The 17,558-nt window shown below is 39.1% G+C and overlaps 3 protein-coding genes across 3 annotated transcripts in view; 2 read left to right on the forward strand and 1 right to left on the reverse strand.

Annotated features, from left to right (window-relative positions):
* LOC134826043 (uncharacterized) overlaps positions 1-17,558 on the reverse strand; it is a 36,255-nt gene that overhangs the window by 11,385 nt on the left and 7,312 nt on the right. The window contains exons 6-15 of the mRNA XM_063838303.1: positions 8,117-8,165; positions 7,824-7,930; positions 7,389-7,505; positions 7,039-7,129; positions 6,407-6,865; positions 4,640-4,887; positions 3,711-3,810; positions 3,479-3,558; positions 3,287-3,355; positions 3,026-3,127 (exon numbers count right to left, since the gene is read on the reverse strand). Coding sequence (XP_063694373.1) covers positions 3,026-3,127; positions 3,287-3,355; positions 3,479-3,558; positions 3,711-3,810; positions 4,640-4,887; positions 6,407-6,865; positions 7,039-7,129; positions 7,389-7,505; positions 7,824-7,930; positions 8,117-8,165 — 1,422 coding nt within the window. The remainder of the gene's footprint in view (positions 1-3,025; positions 3,128-3,286; positions 3,356-3,478; positions 3,559-3,710; positions 3,811-4,639; positions 4,888-6,406; positions 6,866-7,038; positions 7,130-7,388; positions 7,506-7,823; positions 7,931-8,116; positions 8,166-17,558) is intronic.
* The window catches only part of LOC134826055 (nucleoside diphosphate kinase homolog 5-like), a 114,580-nt gene continuing 106,532 nt past the window's right edge, over positions 9,511-17,558 (forward strand). The window contains exon 1 of the mRNA XM_063838317.1: positions 9,511-9,521. The gene's annotated coding sequence lies outside the window, so the exon portion shown is untranslated. The remainder of the gene's footprint in view (positions 9,522-17,558) is intronic.
* LOC134823414 (coadhesin-like) lies at positions 11,442-16,580 on the forward strand. Its single transcript, XM_063834879.1, has 6 exons — positions 11,442-11,486; positions 14,024-14,189; positions 14,355-15,209; positions 15,732-15,823; positions 16,119-16,241; positions 16,455-16,580. Exons 1-6 carry the CDS (start codon positions 11,442-11,444, stop codon positions 16,578-16,580), a joined length of 1,407 nt encoding a protein of 468 aa, XP_063690949.1.

Below are 17,558 nucleotides of genomic sequence, written 5' to 3' on the forward strand. Positions count from 1 at the left end.
CGAAATTTCCAAAATGTTACTTAAGCACTTTTGTCAGAAAACGGCAGAGCGGACCCGTTAACCTCTTGGGACTGGCTCACTCAACAAGACTTGAAGAAGGAGACAGAAGGATTGTTGATAGCAGCCCAAGACCAAGCACTTAGGACGAATTATGTGAAGCACAGGATTGACAAAACACCTGGCTCTTCTCCCCTCTGCAGACTCTGCAGAAATCATTACGAGACAATAGACCACATACTGAATGGGTGCCCAAAACTTTCACAGACAGAATATAAGTGTCGGCATGACAAAGTAGCTGCCGCATTGCACTGGAGTCTGTGCAAGGAATACGGCTTCCCACGCAGTAAAAGGTGGTACGAACACCGGGCAGAGAAGGTGCTGGAGAACGAAAAAGTCAAGATATTGTGGGACTTCCATGTCCAGTCGGACCACGTTATCGAACACTGCAGACCGGATCTCCTCCTGGTAGACAAGGTAACCAACGCAGCAACCATCATTGACGTTGCAGTCCCAGGAGATACCCGGATCCTGGATAGAGAACAAGAAAAGATACTGAAATATCAAGACCTAAAAAGAGAAATTAAGAAGAACTGGAATTTACGAAAGGTCACAATCGTCCCTGTGGTGATAGGCGCATTAGGAACTATCACCATTAACTTTCGTAAACACCTCGACGCAGTCCACTGCAATCTGAGCATCTCTAATCTCCAGAAGACAGCTCTGCTTGGATCAGCCAGAATTCTCAGGATGGTCTTAGACAATAGACATATGATATTATTGAGAGTATAATACACTGTAGATACTCTATATTTAGTTTATTCTTCACTGGATACTGTAATATACACTTTTTACCTGGTCCTCTTATATTTCTTCCCTTGCTATGCAAGCCCTGTCTCTTGTTTATACAATTTTTAACCCGTATATTGGGTAGACTGTGTATTTGTTATGTATTTTATATTATACAGTTTTGTGTACAAGTAATTATTGTTATTTACTGGACTAAGGGGTATACATGTGTTGGAGTTTTTCTCTTATTTTTCTTCTCTTGCTCTGCATGCCCTGATTCTTGTATAAACATGATGTTTGTTTAAATATTGTATATTCTTGTATTGATTGTGGTATTTTGTGGGTCAGATTCAGCAATACCCAATGGGTACTTGCTGAATCACTGTTTTATACACTCTGTAACCAGTCCCTGTGTTCCGTCCCTTGCCCTGCAAGCCCTGTTTCTTGATTATACAGCATTTATTTATCGTGTATTACATTGTAGTATGTATTAACATTTGTAGTAGTGTAGGATTGTTTGAATTTCTTTTTGCTAGGTTTTATAATATTTATTTGTATAATTTGTGATTGTTTCTCTCGGTTTTCTTCCCTTGCGTAGCAAGCCCTGTCTCTTGTAAAAACAACCTCGAAAGATTTGTGGATACACATAGTCTCTACACCTTTACCCTCTGGTCCCTAGGGTCAGCTGATCCCGGGCCAGAGGAAAACTACCGACTGCCAAGGTTTGACGCCTAGGCAGTCGAGACCTCTTATTGAGACCCTTTATAATAATAATAAATAAATAGACCCTCTTGACAATTAGACCCTCTATGTTGAGACATAGTTTCAACCTAATAGTTATATATAATATATACTATTTGGAAGTATTTTTGTAACTCTCTCTGCAATTATACCCACTTTACTCTTTAATGTTTATATTGCGGTATGGTTCCTAGATAATTGCTTTAAGTTCTCCACTTATCTTTAACTAATTTAATTACCTCACGGTATTGACTATTGAGCAGTACCTTACAAGACATATTTATAACGTACGAAATGTGGCGGTTTTCCGAAAATTTCGCCATATTTTCGGACCGCCAAAATTTCGGTCGTCGTAATAGAATCCGTCGCATTATCTTTTAGCTTATTTCAATGACTGTGCCTTCACTGCTTTATTTTGTTTCTAAAAAGTTATATCAAGTAAAATAAATGAATAGATTCTGGCATCTTGGGACAAATTATCACCACACCAATGACGAATTGAATGTCAAGCAATACAGTTTAAATTTGCATTAAAATACATGTATGTGCTAACATGAAAGTCTTACAGTCTTAATACAGACTAAGTTTGAACATGATTTTACCGGATTTCAGAAATTTCCTTACTGCTTACTGTCACAAAAAATGATGAAAAATACCCTTATTTTCTGTGACGTCCGAAATTTGACGGTTTTTGTTCAATTTCGCCATATTTTCGGACCGCCAAAATTTCGGTCGTCGCAAATTAGGCCGCCATAAATATGTCTTGTAAGGTACTTTGTGTTTTTACTCTGCACCTAGTTCTAGGATGATTAAGTCATTAACAGAGCATCTCTCTCGGATTTACATCCGTTCACACGGTACAACAGTGTCAATTACCTGCAAGGATAATTATTTATCCACATCTATATTTTCCATTAATTTTGCTACACGAGGCATCTTTAACACGTGACTACATCACGTGATTTTGGTGTCAGCAATTATCCTTCTAACATCCTTCACCTACAACAAGAGCTTATAACCAGCACCACGGACAAAGGATACTCAGAATCTCAACAACTCAGAAGATACTCTCTGCCACAATCAAAGAGTCTAGCAGACTCTAATCACAGGTTAGTCAGGCAGTGGCTCACACTCTGTTGATATCTCTTTATATTAGGGAGTTTTCAGGTATCTCAACCTTACTTAGTTGAGTGTGTCCCACATGACCAAGCACCATGCCTAGAAGTCCGGCGTTATGTATTATAATGATACTGGACCTAAGTGGCAAGCAGCTTTATATCAACAACAAAAATTGTCCGGGTATGGAGTCTGGGTTATGTTTTGGTGTGGACATAAAGTCACGTTGACGGTTGATGGCTTAGTGTTGAGAATAAAACCTCCTCAGATCAAAATGCTGTACACCCCTCGATTATAAGAAACAAAAGGTACTCACCTCGGAGAACAGTGTAAAGGTTAACTTGAGTTGTTTCATATTACGCTTGAAACAAAAGGTACTCACCTCGGAGAACAGTGTAAAGGTTAACTTGAGTTGTTTCATATTACGCTTGATAAACACCTCGTTAAATACGTTATCTTCTCCATCCCACTTGAAGTCGGTGGCCTGTACAGATCAAAACTTTGAATATAATATGTATTATAAGTTCAGGTTGGTTCAGAAGAATAGTGAAATTTCTGTCCACACATTCGGGATTTCTGTGCGGATACGAAGTCTGCGGATACGAACTATTTCGGGAAGCCTACTATTTGAAAATAAAACTACCTTATGAAGTCTGCAAGCATCTGATTTTGCGACAGTCTCATTCGTTGTAGAATCTTCGTCTCGATCACCCTGATTAATATAAACATGATAAAGATTCATAAGCAGATAGGAAACTTTTGGGGGTTAAGCAAGCGTTCACAATTCTGACAAGAATTCTCATATTTTAACGATAGGTTAGTTCGTATTTGGTACCTTTAATAAGGCTGCGATGAATCTTTGGAATTCTCCAAGCAGATTCTCAGTCAAGACCTCGCTCAAACTCCGCCTTTCCGCTGCAGTGATACTTATTACAGTAACAAAAGAAAATCTAAGAACGGAAAGTCGTGGAAAATTTCTTTAGTCACAACAAATGCGTATAGTAAGGTTTTGGCTGTGAACAGCCAAAGTTCTAATAAAATGTTCGTTTAATTCTGAAGTTTGTTACATGTTGATATGGGAAATTCTTTGACGATATCTCTGACTTGTTTGGTCGAAGAACACAGAAGAACCATAAGTATCTGGTCCACTGTTGAGTGATCATTTTCCTGATAATGAAATTTCTATTAGTATTAGGGTGCTAAAATGTAATCAAGCTGCGGTTAACAATGTCCTTTTATAGTCTTCCGTCTTCTGACAAAAGTGCTTAAAGACCACTCAAAATCCGAGGTTTTCAAGCACTTTTAACACATTTGACATTTATGACAACTTGTGGCATTTTAAGCAGTTTCAAAAGTGATTTCTGGCCTCTGGGGCTAGCGATTGGTTCTAATGGTTTCCAATGGCTGGGATAGTTATTGACCCTAAAAATAAATTTGGGTTACTGAATTTAGAATTCCAAAAATGGTCTTTAAGCACATTTTTCAGAAAACGGCAGTACATAAAGACAACAAGAATTGCGCCCGTTGTTTCGTTTTGGCGGACGCTAGATTTCCGTTCACTATTGTAACTAAAATGAATTTAAGCTCCAATCAGCTCGCTTCATAATAATAATATTGATACACATCAGTACACTATACTACGCATGCCCCGTACAAATTGGGCTTATAACCCAATACTATATATTGCATAGTATACATTAAAATACACTCGCGCCGCGCATTCATTGACAGGCTAGCTATATACATCACATCTCCGCAAGCAATACTCGCGCGCTGCACTGCGCTCTAGTTGTCATGGTAACTAACGGAAGGAAAGAATGACATCATATTTTAACCCACCTACTGCTATCTCCAAAATCCACGTTTTTCTGCAAAAACGTCCATTCGTAACCTTTCACTATTGCCTTTTTACAAAAGGGTGAACGGAAAAAATAATCTCTCAAGAAATAAATGAAATCAAAATGGAAAGCATTTATTACTAAAACTGTTTACTAACGGTGATAGCCTCATTCAAAAGCAAAGCAGATGCTTTTAGATATCTTAAAAGAAGATACTGTGCAGCTTTGAAAGCATCCTCTGGTAACTTTTCTTGGAGCGACTTTAACAAATCCTGGCAATAGGTGTCTGAATAATGGTGTACGATGTCGTGGTGCCCATGAGACACGACATCCACCAAAGCAAGGCTGATATTCTCAACATTGGGCGTGATTTCAGAGAGGACATCGTACAAGATTTTCAAATGATCTGAAAATGATATTACAAATATTATCATTGTGATAACATTAAAACATGAATTGGAATAATACTACTCTCCCTCTTTTTCACTATTGTCTTCATAAAATGAGAACGCTTTAAGCTAAGAACTCAAACTTTTTTGCACACATTTGGCTTGATAATTGAAAACTTTTCCAAAAGTTTCAAGTTCATTGGTTAAAATATGGCTGAGTTATGACCATTTAAAAATCCATCGGATATGTGATCCGAGCACTCAGTCAGTGATATTTGCACTCAATTAGTGATCTCGTCACCCAATCTGATCAAGAGTAAGGCGTTAGCGTGTATTAATGAGGTTCATTAGGCTTTGATTGGATACCGATGATGACTTTGCTAGAAAGGAAAACACAAATTTTTAGGATAAATCAATAAATGAAATCAACCTCAAAGTAGGGATCCACATTCTGCTTCGACAGGAATGTGTTGGCGAAATCTATCCTCGATTGGAAATCACGGTCCAAAAGTTTGTGTTTCTTTGTGATTCGGTAGGCCCGGTTAGAAAGGTCTTGCTTTAGGATTCGCTGAAGGGTTGTTCTGCTGATGTCTAAGGCAGGAGCTCGTTTCCGGGTGCCAATCTTAGGTGTGTCCATCACGTCACCAACAACCATCGTGATGTTTTCTACAGTCCTTGAAGTTCGTCTTCTGCCGACTCTTCGCCGATCGTGTGCAGAAAACGTAAACTTGATCTTGTGATGAATGTCAAAGCAGCTTTTCCGGCAAGGGGGTGGTCGGTTGAATTTCATCTGAAATTGTCGTTTAATCTGAGGGTAGAACACCCCATTTTCAGTCTTCAGGTAGACGAACAATCGTTGTTCTGCAGTAAAGGGAGGATAGTGAACCATTTTCGATGATTCAATGGATGGTTCATTCCTTTTTATTGATTGTAAGGAACCTGTGACTAGCAGGGCTAACAAGCCCTGAAATGGTGACACCACCATAAATTCGTGTGATAGCGTTTTAGGTGCTGTCAGCTGTATAGGCCGGCCCATAAGCAGGCTGCAACCAATCAAGCGGTGCATGTGAGCCAAACAGGCCATTAACCAAGTGACGAGATCACTGACTGAGTGCTCGGATCACGTATCCGATGAGTTTTGAAATGGTCATAACTTAGCCATATTTTAACCAATGAACTTGAAACTTTGGGAAAAGTTTTCAATTATCAAGCCAAATGTGTGCAAAAAAGTTTGAGTTCTTAGCTTAAAGCGTTCTCATTTTATGAAGACAATAGTGAAAAAGAGGGAGTGTCACGCCACGCCCACTGTAATTGGGCGTGGCTTACGAAACTTTCAGGAAATCTAAGTTTGACCCATATCTATAATCTCTGAAATTTTGGTGCAATTTGGAGACGAATTACGTGAGTTATTAAGAGGTTGCGTGTGGGTAGTCACTTATGGGCCACCCTGTATGTCAGATAATTCAAGTATTCAGCGCATCACAAATTCAACTAAGCATGTATATCATGGTTTGGATTTCATGCAATGAAACGAACCTTCAAAAGATATCACCATCTTTGAGTTTGTGGCAGTGCTCTGCATCTCCTCTGGGAGCTGCTCGATTTCCTTGACCTCCTGTAGTTCCGCGACCTCCTCAAATTCTGCGACCTCTTCATGCTCCACCACTTGCTCACATTCCGCAACCTCATCAAAATCTTCTATGACATCAGAGTTAGAGGGTTTACAGTTGATAACGTCTACCGTAACATTGGCTGTTGGTACCTCCGTTAGCTTGTTCTCGGCAACAAGTACAGGAGTAAGATGAACTAATGGATCGTGCGCTGGAAGAGAATTTGGAGGAGGGGCAGGAGTGACGAGAGGACTTGGTTCAGAAATGGGGCCTGAACTCGAATCTAGAGCCAAGGAGTGTTCGGGAGGAGAATCTTCTAGAACTAGAGCTTTGGGTGATTCATCACTTTCGAAGGAAACATCATTTGTAGGAACTTCTACTGCTCCTGAAAAGAAGATTATATCGGCGAATGACAATAAGTATGAAGTATGTCAGTCGTTGAATCGTTAAATTCCTTGTCTTATCCGACCAGGGTTATGTCGATTGTCGATAATATTCAAATCTAGATAAGATATCATTGGTTATAAAGCGATCACTTCAAAAACAAATTGTGTTTACCGTTTTCTGTGGCAGTGGTTGAGGAATTATCGAGGATAACTTCTGATTGCACAATCTCCAATTCGTAATTATGAGAGCAATTGTCGCTTGGCTGAAATAAAGTTAATGTTGTAGGAGATTTTAAAGTGGTTACAACATAATATGACGAGCGATAAAAAGAATAACCTAAAGTTAATTAGTGCGGTCCTCCGAGGACCGTCTAGTCTGGTGACGAACTGTCTAAAACTAATTACAATCCCTCGACATTCTACTTCATTTTAATTTCAGGTCACAAATTCGGTCGTTCAAACGAGCTGATGTGGAAGGTAAAAGTAGTACACTAAAAAACTAATAAATACAAGCCGGCTTACCCTCTTGACAGGTGACAGGTCTAGGAGTTGTAAGTGAGGGTAGGACTCAGAGAAGTGGTCCCACAGAGATTCTGAGAACTTGGTTTTGTAGTTGTAAGCTATCTCCCCCAAATCTACCTATCGAAAAGTTTACTTCATTGAATATCAATTTAAACATGTTGATCATAGTCAACTTAATTCAGCATGATCTGAAGTTAACCAATAAATGTAATGTGATTGACCAAGACTGAGAAGGGAAGACAACTTTGTGCTAATTAGTTAGCAGATTCCAATCAGATTAGTACATTGCTGTCTGTAGTCACGCTTATGTGCAATCTTCTAAACATTGGAGGTTTTGAGGTAAACGTGAAAATGGTACAAAAAAGAAAGGCTATAATGAATATCGTCATGTGTGATGTTTGGCAACAGTCACATGGTAATCTGAGATAGACTCACCTCTCTCCTCATCAGAATGATGTAGAGCATATCAGAAACATCACTATCTGATAGGTGATCATGAAGGCGAGTGGCAAAATACACTGCTGGGTGAGCAATTTCTACTTCTGAAATGGACGTAACCTTATTTTTGGGTTTTCGATTAAAAGAGATTATTTATATTCTAATTTAACATGGTTAGCACTTAGCCTCAAATCTCAGTAAATATTTGTTTAAAATTTTAAGAATTCACACCTAAAACAAAAGAAAGGTTACAGTTGAAATTTGAGATCCGAACCAAACAAATTGCTAACCTCTATCGTCGCTTAATCTAACCATTTGTGGTCGGTCCGGGACACAGCACTGAAATTGGCAGGTTTAGGAGTGTGAACTGTGAAGTGCAATTTAATTAGCATGCGGGTTGTGAATTGCTGAATTGTGATGCGCTTACATGTTGCATTTTACTTTAATTTCATATGGTTAAAAATCCTAACGTAATTACTACAATCCAACGCCAATGACCAACCGTGTGTCCCATACACAATTAATTTGGCTTTCTGCCGACCCGTGATTGAAACTAGTTTATTCAATTACTAATTATCAGTCTAGCGTAAGAAATAGATCACCTGACACCTAGTTTACGTCATCCTTGATACAATCTGCTGGATATTGTAAAGATTTATACATCGTTTCTATGGAAACTAGGGCCACAATTCACAAAACTTAACCAATTACATTATTACCCCATTAAGGTAGTAAACGCGCGTACCTTCTGTACGCACAGATTGTACGCGCAAGGCTTTCTGTTATAGTGGCTGCCTATAAAGTTACATCAACTTAACACACAAACCGCTACTTCGCGCGTTCCATAATAAAAACTCTCGATTTTACACTATTCACAAAAATCATGGTGCAATCATCGACCGTCATATACGAGACGAGACTATGATATTAAAGATATTGATATTTCTTGTCTTAGACCAACAAATGATAAGCTGAACCGAAAATTATTTCTTAAAATTGAAATTAAAATTAAAATCGTCACGACTTGGGGGCCGCACCATGACGCTACACGCTAGCACAGACTTGTCGTACTAATACATCAACTGGTCCAGGACCTGTCCCCCGCCTTTTAAATTACTCCAACCTGTCTAGTGTCTAAAACACCTGCATTATGTCTAGTGTCTAAAACACCTGCATTATGTCTAGTGTCTAAAACACCTGCATTATGTCCAGAACTTATCCGAAACTTGTTGAGAACGACCATTTAAATAGAAGATCTTAGATCGCATCTGTCAAGATATCGTTGCAATTAAGTAGTAACTGTCAAAGAGACTTTAATATAAAAATAATTCTTAACATGGACTGTAATATACGACACATCAAGCTTGCGGGATAATTCCGTATTTCAACCACAAAACTCAATAGCTGTTGTAGTAGTTGTGGAATACTAGTATTAGGCGGGATGGTTTCGTAGACTCTTTGATCTTTTGAACACCAATGTGGTTATTGTGGGGGTGTTGCTAAATGTGGGGCGATTATAGTTACCCGGATAGATCCAATAAAAAGTCGAAAAACCTGAACATGACGTCTCATTTGAAACACAGGAGAATTGGTATCGTATGGTTGGTATGGTTATGAAGTTAGTGTCTAGTGACGATATAAGTAAGAGTATTTGAGTTAGAGAGGAACATGGTGTACTTGAACCCAAATAATTTGCTTCCATAAATTATTGATTGAGACATAAATGGTCAGTCTCGTTGCAGTTATACACCGACGATGCAATTTAAAATGTAGCCATCGCCACTGAAGTACTTTCAAGTCAACTATTAGCTGTCAACCCATACTTATTAAATACTAACCTCGTAATAATGACATATTGCATTTAGTATTGCACGAAAATTGCTTAGCCGTTCTACCTGTTCCGAACGATACACCATTGCAGTTTTTGAAAAGAAACGAATAAACCGCAAATAACACAGGGACAGAAAACATCATCAGAGAATTATTGAGTAAGAAATAGCCAGAAGCGAAAAGTACATATTTAGAAAGAATCAGGGATATTGATTCGTTATAAAGACATACCCACAGCGAATATTTTAATGGAAGGTAGAGAGTAGACACTGTCCTTATCTACACATCAGAACAGTGTAACTTCAACCCACCTGCTCCGTATTAGGTAATTTCCATACAATTTCAGTTAGCGAATTTATTGAGGTTCTCATAATAACTTATTGAAATTTGTGGGGTATGTTGTATCCACAGCAGCCTCCCTGAACATGACATGATTCTATCCTTGTATTGGATGCACATAGTGCACTACAAACGTGGATTGTGGTTGAACCAAGCTGTTGTTAATGTTTGTGGGCTTCCCATACTTTGTGAATGATATCAAGCAATCATAGCTTTAATAGAATCATGTCTACTCCCTACGAAGGATCTCTCCTCGGTCTCTTTCCTTTTTCAGAGCGTTAGCAGCCTCATGCGACTAATCCCTCACGTAGCTCATATACATAAACCAGCTCACGGCCTCACGCACAGACTATCGAAACTTCCCCACATCCAGTAAGTCTTTTTGTTGTTTGAAAATCGATCGTGCAATACAATTTCACATTAAAAGCGCTGACCTTTGGCAGGCGATAACTTCGGCTTGCCTTGGAACAATATTTTTCTATATGAGCAAAAGCAACTGTATGGTAGATATCACTCCTCTCTATCAGAAACAAGACCCCCCTCCTCCCCCTTCTTAAAGCGAGCCATACAGTTAATTAAATAATTCGGTAAGATCAGTATATCATGATATATCATGTTTAACTTATCACAATAGATCTCTGATCTGATAGTGACAGAGCTAACGAGACAATATGATTTTACCATGAGCCTATTAATGACAGATTTACTCATTACAGGCTTACTCATTACGATCCAGCCGCAGTCTTACTTTTCCTGGTAGCAAGATTTTACAATTCCAGACTCTTACAGGAAGTCATCTGGTGACTGTCTATTGTCAATTGTCATTGACAATTAAAAAGACAATCTATCAAACCCTGATCGATGTTTATTCATCAAATGAAACAATGGGTACGACAGGCTCAATGAACCTGATCAACATTAACCTTTTGTCACGAAATTTCCCTAATTAGTTAATTTCTGGCAACTACCGAGCGGTATAAGCCCTAAATTAGCATTAAAGTTAGTTCAGTTTAGAGAGTGTCTTTAGGAGTTCATAGCGCTGCTGTCGATCCTAGTGCATCGTTTCCTCTGACGTTGCTCTTCAACCTTCATCTCGTTAAATATGACGTGTTGTAGTCCACCAGTTTTGGCAGATCGAGCTGGAGGTTGATTTAAAGAGGGTTACCAACTAGTCAGACAAACCCAGCTAAATCCGTCCAATGAAATAATAGCCCGTTCAATATGCTCCGACCTGACGAATTAGGTCCTGACAAGTAGTATTAATGTCAGGAGGATCTAGTCTTTAAAAGGCAAGATTGGAATGCGACGTGAATATGGAGATATGTGTGTGACGTATGACCATTAGGCCGGCATGTTATCGTGACCCGAAACCCATCTTGTGATAATATGTACCTTCTTACCAACATTTAATGCATTGTGACGCGTGTTTCCATTAGGAGTGATAACATGCTAGCGCTAGCAGAACTAGTGGCTATTGTGACTTCTGCCCACGTAGGTATGTGTATTGTGTAATATAAATATAGGAAAATCATAGCATAGGACGGGGAACTGACGAAGTCTCCTTCTTGAACCCACCTTTTGTTTTATCAGACTAAATCATAAACCCTGAGCTACAGAACCTTGGTTCACGGAGGTGATCAGGGCAGGCCCTGGGGACCGGGGATTCACATTTTTAAGGACACAAGAATAATTTTATCCACAGTGTCTAATCTTGAGTCAAAAATTTTAGATAAACCGGGCAACTCTTTTGTGCAATACTGGAGTATATTCCGGAAAGTTTAAGGTCACCGAATAAGTTAAATTATACAACAGCGCATCTGTTTATTCAGTACCATGGATAACTTTTCAACTTTCCAACAGGATTTGGACTTAATAGGTTGTAGGACGATAAACTGAATACTATCTGAGCCATGTCATCTATTAAATTTTAGTTTACTAATAATCGTGACACGTTGCTACCAGGGCTAATGCTATTATTATCTTGAACCCCTAGTAAGCGATCCAAAAATAGAACGTCTAGGCAAGGCTAGAGATGAGGGGAGGGCCCAAACAATAACATTAGCAAGTAGCAACCTTTAGGAGGTAGGGAAACGGGATCCTTAGCTTTTCTCAGTACACCGACCTTACTTTATTATTTTGTTGAGAAGTAGAGCTCTTGCCTTCCTTTAACTCTTTAAGGTTTTAAAACGAGTTTTTAAGTTGAAAAGCCCAAGATTATGGGTTTTTGTATTGACGTGCATACTGCGTTTAAAAAATAACGGTCTTAATAGCGAGAGTTTCACTTAATATATTGTCGTCAGGTTTAATATACCACCAAAGTGTTCTATAAATGATTTATAAGATCAAGTTGGTTCTGTACTGGAACATATTCATTTTGATTTGTGCTTTAAACGAAATGGTTACAAGTACAACCTTCAAACTGAAACAAAATCAAATCCATTGCACAACTATTCAATTATTTTTTCCTGAATTAGATTAATTGAACTATATGGTACTGATATGATAGTTGTGAAAACGAAATAAAACTGAAATGTTATCCCCATTTAGCGTTCTTGACAACGATTTTTGTTGAAGGATTATAGATGTTTCTGTTCTTGCTGGTTTCAATCTTTAGCAGTGGTCAGGTGACATCTGACGAGCTTCCACCAGGTGATTTTCATTATTTCTTCCCGAGCGTTAAAATGAATAGATCATATTGTATTCTGGCAGGGGATAGCACGCTAAAACTAGATTGAAACTTATTTGAGTGATATAACTTAATTTCGTGTAATAAGGTAGTCGGAACTTCAAGGTTGTTTTAAGAAATGGTATATTGTCACCTACGGTAATCTGTTATCTGTAATGATTAATTATGATTGAGTTCGAGTAATGCACTATTTTATGATTCTATTTCAGATTACACGAATTCAGAAATAGGGAAATGCACAAACGTCGGCTATAACTTACCAGGAACACACACCCACAAAGATAGCCTGAGCGGTATCAAGGTTTAAGAGCTTTATCATAGTATCATTCTTAAAAGTCATCTTAACAAGAATTGCGCCGGTTAGCGGACGCTAGATTTCCATCGCCACGTAATTAATTACAATTAACAATTGTTTCATATTGGTTAAATTACCAAATTTCTTTGGGGCGTTACAGAGAACAAAATGGAGGGATTGCCGTTGTCAATTATTTGAATCGAAAGTTAAACGACCGGACACCGTAGCGCAGCCTGTGCGGTGATATGCATGATGCAGTTAAAAGGACATCTGTCCGACAGCGACTCTTGTCCGACTCAATATGTTACCAGAAAAAAAGACATCTGTCCGAAATTGTGATCTAATTGCAATAAGACACATTTCCATTTTCCAATTAGAGACATGATCTGAACTGAGATATGACCTGAGCTGAACTCTACCATAGTTTATTTTCATTTGCTGTCAAAAATTGGACAATAGTTTAAATGTTATATAAATAACTGATCTCCATACCGCTCTCCTGTGTGTAATGTAGGCTGTGATGTGATTGGCAGCTTGTTACACTGTTACAGCTTGTTAGTGTACGGCTAGCATGATCCTGTCCTCAAATAGTCAATCACGTATCGATGGATCAGATCTCAATGGATCAAATCAGCATTATATTAGGACTGTGGGAGCAACGTCACAAGATTACACGTGAGCTTGTGAAATACGAACGTGATCTGAAATTGCGAATGTGATCCGAAAGTTGGACAGATGTCGCCAAAAACGACTCCTATCTGACAGCGACTCTTGTCCGAAACCGGTAATTCGACTGTCGGACAGATGTCACCCAATCAAATCTGTGGTAGTTAATACAATGTGAATCATAATAAAATGTATCGTTCATTTCGTCTAAATATAATGAATCAATCTATGGGCAATCATGTTCAACATGATAGTCATAACATCATAATTTATACAACAACATAACGGATTACTAATATCGGGTTGCACCAAGCACCCACAACAAAATGAGAAGTTTGTATCGAATTGACAGCTGAAAAACTAATAAAATAACCCTCTCAGGGTTGTGTGGACGAATGTGTAAGTATGGGTGCTCAGACCTGCGCTGGGGTGAACTGGAAAAACAATGTTGTCAGATGCTTCCTTAAGAATCCTGGTTTCGGAGATAAGGTAGCGAAGGAAGGTGTAAACTCTGTGGATTTAAGCTGTCTCGAGAATAATCGTAAAGGTCAGTTGAAAATACCCTACGCTTTAGATTTTTTTAAAGTTATCGAACAAATTTATCTTTATCATTATTTCGGAGCTTGGTCGTGCGTTATTCTGGGCTAAAAGGTATACTGATTTGTTTAGGAATGTTGTTCCAAGCCGAATATAACACTGTTACGTATTTTAGTTGATGGTGGATGGAGTGACTATGGAGAGTGGTCAGACTGTTCTAAGGAATGTGGAACAGGATCCCAGTCAAGAACCAGAACCTGCAAAAATCCTGCTCCTGCTCACGGTGGAACTGAATGTGTAGGAGAAAACACTGAGACTCAAGATTGCAACACACAAAGCTGCCCTGTTGATGGCGGATGGAGTGACTATGAAGAGTGGTCAGACTGTTCTAAGGAATGTGGAACAGGATCCCAGTCAAGAACCAGAACCTGCACAAATCCTGCTCCTGCTCACGGTGGAACTGAATGTGTAGGAGAAAACACTGAGACTCAAGATTGCAACACACAAAGCTGCCCTGTTGATGGCGGATGGAGTGACTATGAAGAGTGGTCAGACTGTTCTAAGGAATGTGGAACAGGATCCCAGTCAAGAACCAGAACCTGCACAAATCCTGCTCCTGCTCACGGTGGAACTGAATGTGTAGGAGAAAACACTGAGACTCAATATTGCAACACAGAAAGCTGCCCTGTTGATGGCGGATGGAGTGACTATGGAGAGTGGTCAGACTGTTCTAAGGAATGTGGAACAGGATCCCAGTCAAGAACCAGAACCTGCACAAATCCTGCTCCTGCTCACGGTGGAACTGAATGTGTAGGAGAAAACACTGAGACTCAAGATTGCAACACACAAAGCTGCCCTGTTGATGGCGGATGGAGTGACTATGAAGAGTGGTCAGACTGTTCTAAGGAATGTGGAACAGGATCCCAGTCAAGAACCAGAACCTGCACAAATCCTGCTCCTGCTCACGGTGGAACCGAATGTGTAGGAGAAAGCTCAGAGGCTCAGGAATGCAACACACGTGACTGTACAGGTAAATATACAACCAACCTATTGTATATTTTATATCATCCTCAGCCCGTCCCAGTTTCCCAGTTTCTCTTATAAAAACGTGCAATACCCGGCGCAGCATGAGCAGCTATACCGATTATCCCCAGCGATCCCGATCCTTTTATACAATACTCAACGAAGATATCGAAATAAATTTAAGTATCAATCACCACAATATAGATCTAGTTTACATCCGTGATATATACTAATTACTAACCACCAACTAAAGGTGACACAAATTGCAACTGGGCATCTTTAGTGGTTTTAAAACTTACGTGTTCAATCACTATTCATATCAAAATTTGTAACACATAGATATAATTAAAATTAAACAAACCTTGATGAGGTTCAGGACCTCTTTCTCCGTTTCAAATTTCGTGTAATAAGGTGGTCAGAACTTCAAAGTTGTTTTAAGAAATGGTATATTTTCACCTAATCTGTTATCTGTAATGATTAATTATGATTGAGTTCGTGTAATTTGCACTATTTTATGATTCTATTTCAGATTACACGAATTCAGAAATAGGGAGATGCACAAACGTCGGCCAAAACTTACCAGGAACGCACACCTACGAAGATGGTCTGAGCGGCATCAAGGTTTAAGAGCTTTATCATTCTTAAAAGTCATTCTTAAAAATTGACCATGAAATACCTATAATTTCAAATTCCTTAGAATGAGTATCATTATTATTTTTACTGTTTTCAGTGCGGACTGCGGGATAAATTGTCTCCATCGATATCATAAACTGAGTTTTATCTCAGAGGCGAGGTTGAGCACTGAAATCAGTTTGAACAACTTTATCTGGAGGAACAATTAACTACCTAGCGTATGTAGCCAGTAACTGGTATCAGGTAATTGACAGCTGAAAAATTAATATAATAACCCTCTCAGGGTTGTGTGAACAAATGTGTTAGTATGGGTGCTCAGACCTGCGCAGGGGTTAACTGGAAAAACAGTGTTGTCAGATGCTTCCTGAAGAATCCTGGTTTCGGAGATAAGGTAGCGAAGGAAGGTGTAAACTCTGTGGATTTAAGCTGCCTCGAGAATAATCGTAAAGGTCAGTTGAAAAAATACCCTACGCTTTAGCTTTTTTTTAAAGTTATCGAACAAATTTATCTTTATCATTATTCCGGAGCTTGGTCGTGCATTATTCTGGACTACCAAGTATACTGATTTGTTTAGAAATGTTGTTCTAAGCCGAGTTTATCACACTGTTACGTATTTCAGTTGATGGTGGATGGAGTGACTATGGAGAGTGGTCAGACTGTTCTAAGGAATGTGGAACAGGATCCCAGTCAAGAACCAGAACCTGCACAAATCCTGCTCCTGCTCACGGTGGAACTGAATGTGTAGGAGAAAACACTGAGACTCAAGATTGCAACACACAAAGCTGCCCTGTTGATGGCGGATGGAGTGACTATGGAGAGTGGTCAGACTGTTCTAAGGAATGTGGAACAGGATCCCAGTCAAGAACCAGAACCTGCACAAATCCTGCTCCTGCTCACGGTGGAACTGAATGTGTAGGAGAAAACACTGAGACTCAAGATTGCAACACACAAAGCTGCCCTGTTGATGGCGGATGGAGTGACTATGGAGAGTGGTCAGACTGTTCTAAGGAATGTGGAACAGGATCCCGGTCAAGAACCAGAACCTGCACAAATCCTGCCCCAGCTCACGGTGGAACTGAATGTGATGGAGAAAGCTCAGAGGCTCAGGAATGCAACACACGTGACTGTACAGGTAAATATACAACCAACCTATTGTATATTTTATATCATCCTCAGCCCGTCCCAGTTTCCCAGTTTCTCTTGTAAAAACTTGCAATACCCGGCGCGGCATGAGCAGCTATACCGATTATCCCCAGTGATCCCGATCCTTTTATACAATACTCAACGAAGATATCGAAATAAATTTAAGTATCAATCACCACAATATAGATCTAGTTTACATCCGTGATATATACTAACCACCAACTAAAGGTGACACAAATTCCAACTGGGCATCTTTAGTGATTTTAAAACTTACGTGTTCAATCACTATTCATATCAGAATTTGTAACACATGCATATAATTAAAATTAAACAAACCTTGATGAGGTTCAGGACCTCTTTCTCCGTTTCAAATTTCATGTAATAAGGTAGTCGGAACTTGCAATATGTCCGACGTTATCAACTTCAAAGTTGTTTTAAGAAATGGTATATTTTCACCTAATCTGTTATCTGTAATGATTAATTATGATTGAGTTCGTGTAATTTGCACTATTTTATGATTCTATTTCAGATTACACGAATTCAGAAATAGGGAGATGCACAAACGTCGGCCAAAACTTAC

The sequence above is a fragment of the Bolinopsis microptera genome, chromosome 1 (assembly GCF_026151205.1).
Source record: "Bolinopsis microptera isolate Bmic1 chromosome 1, MBARI_Bmic_1.0, whole genome shotgun sequence".
NCBI lineage: Eukaryota > Metazoa > Ctenophora > Tentaculata > Lobata > Bolinopsidae > Bolinopsis > Bolinopsis microptera.

Excerpts from the sequence above, each read along its gene's own strand:
- LOC134823414 (XM_063834879.1), top strand. The coding sequence starts at position 11,442 with ATGCTAGCGCTAGCAGAACTAGTGGCTATTGTGACTTCTGCCCAC. Across the intron at positions 11,487-14,023 it reads CTATTGTGACTTCTGCCCAC|GGTTGTGTGGACGAATGTGT; the intron begins GTAGGTATGTGT and ends TAACCCTCTCAG. Across the intron at positions 16,242-16,454 it reads ATAAGGTAGCGAAGGAAGGT|TTGATGGTGGATGGAGTGAC; the intron begins GTAAACTCTGTG and ends TACGTATTTCAG.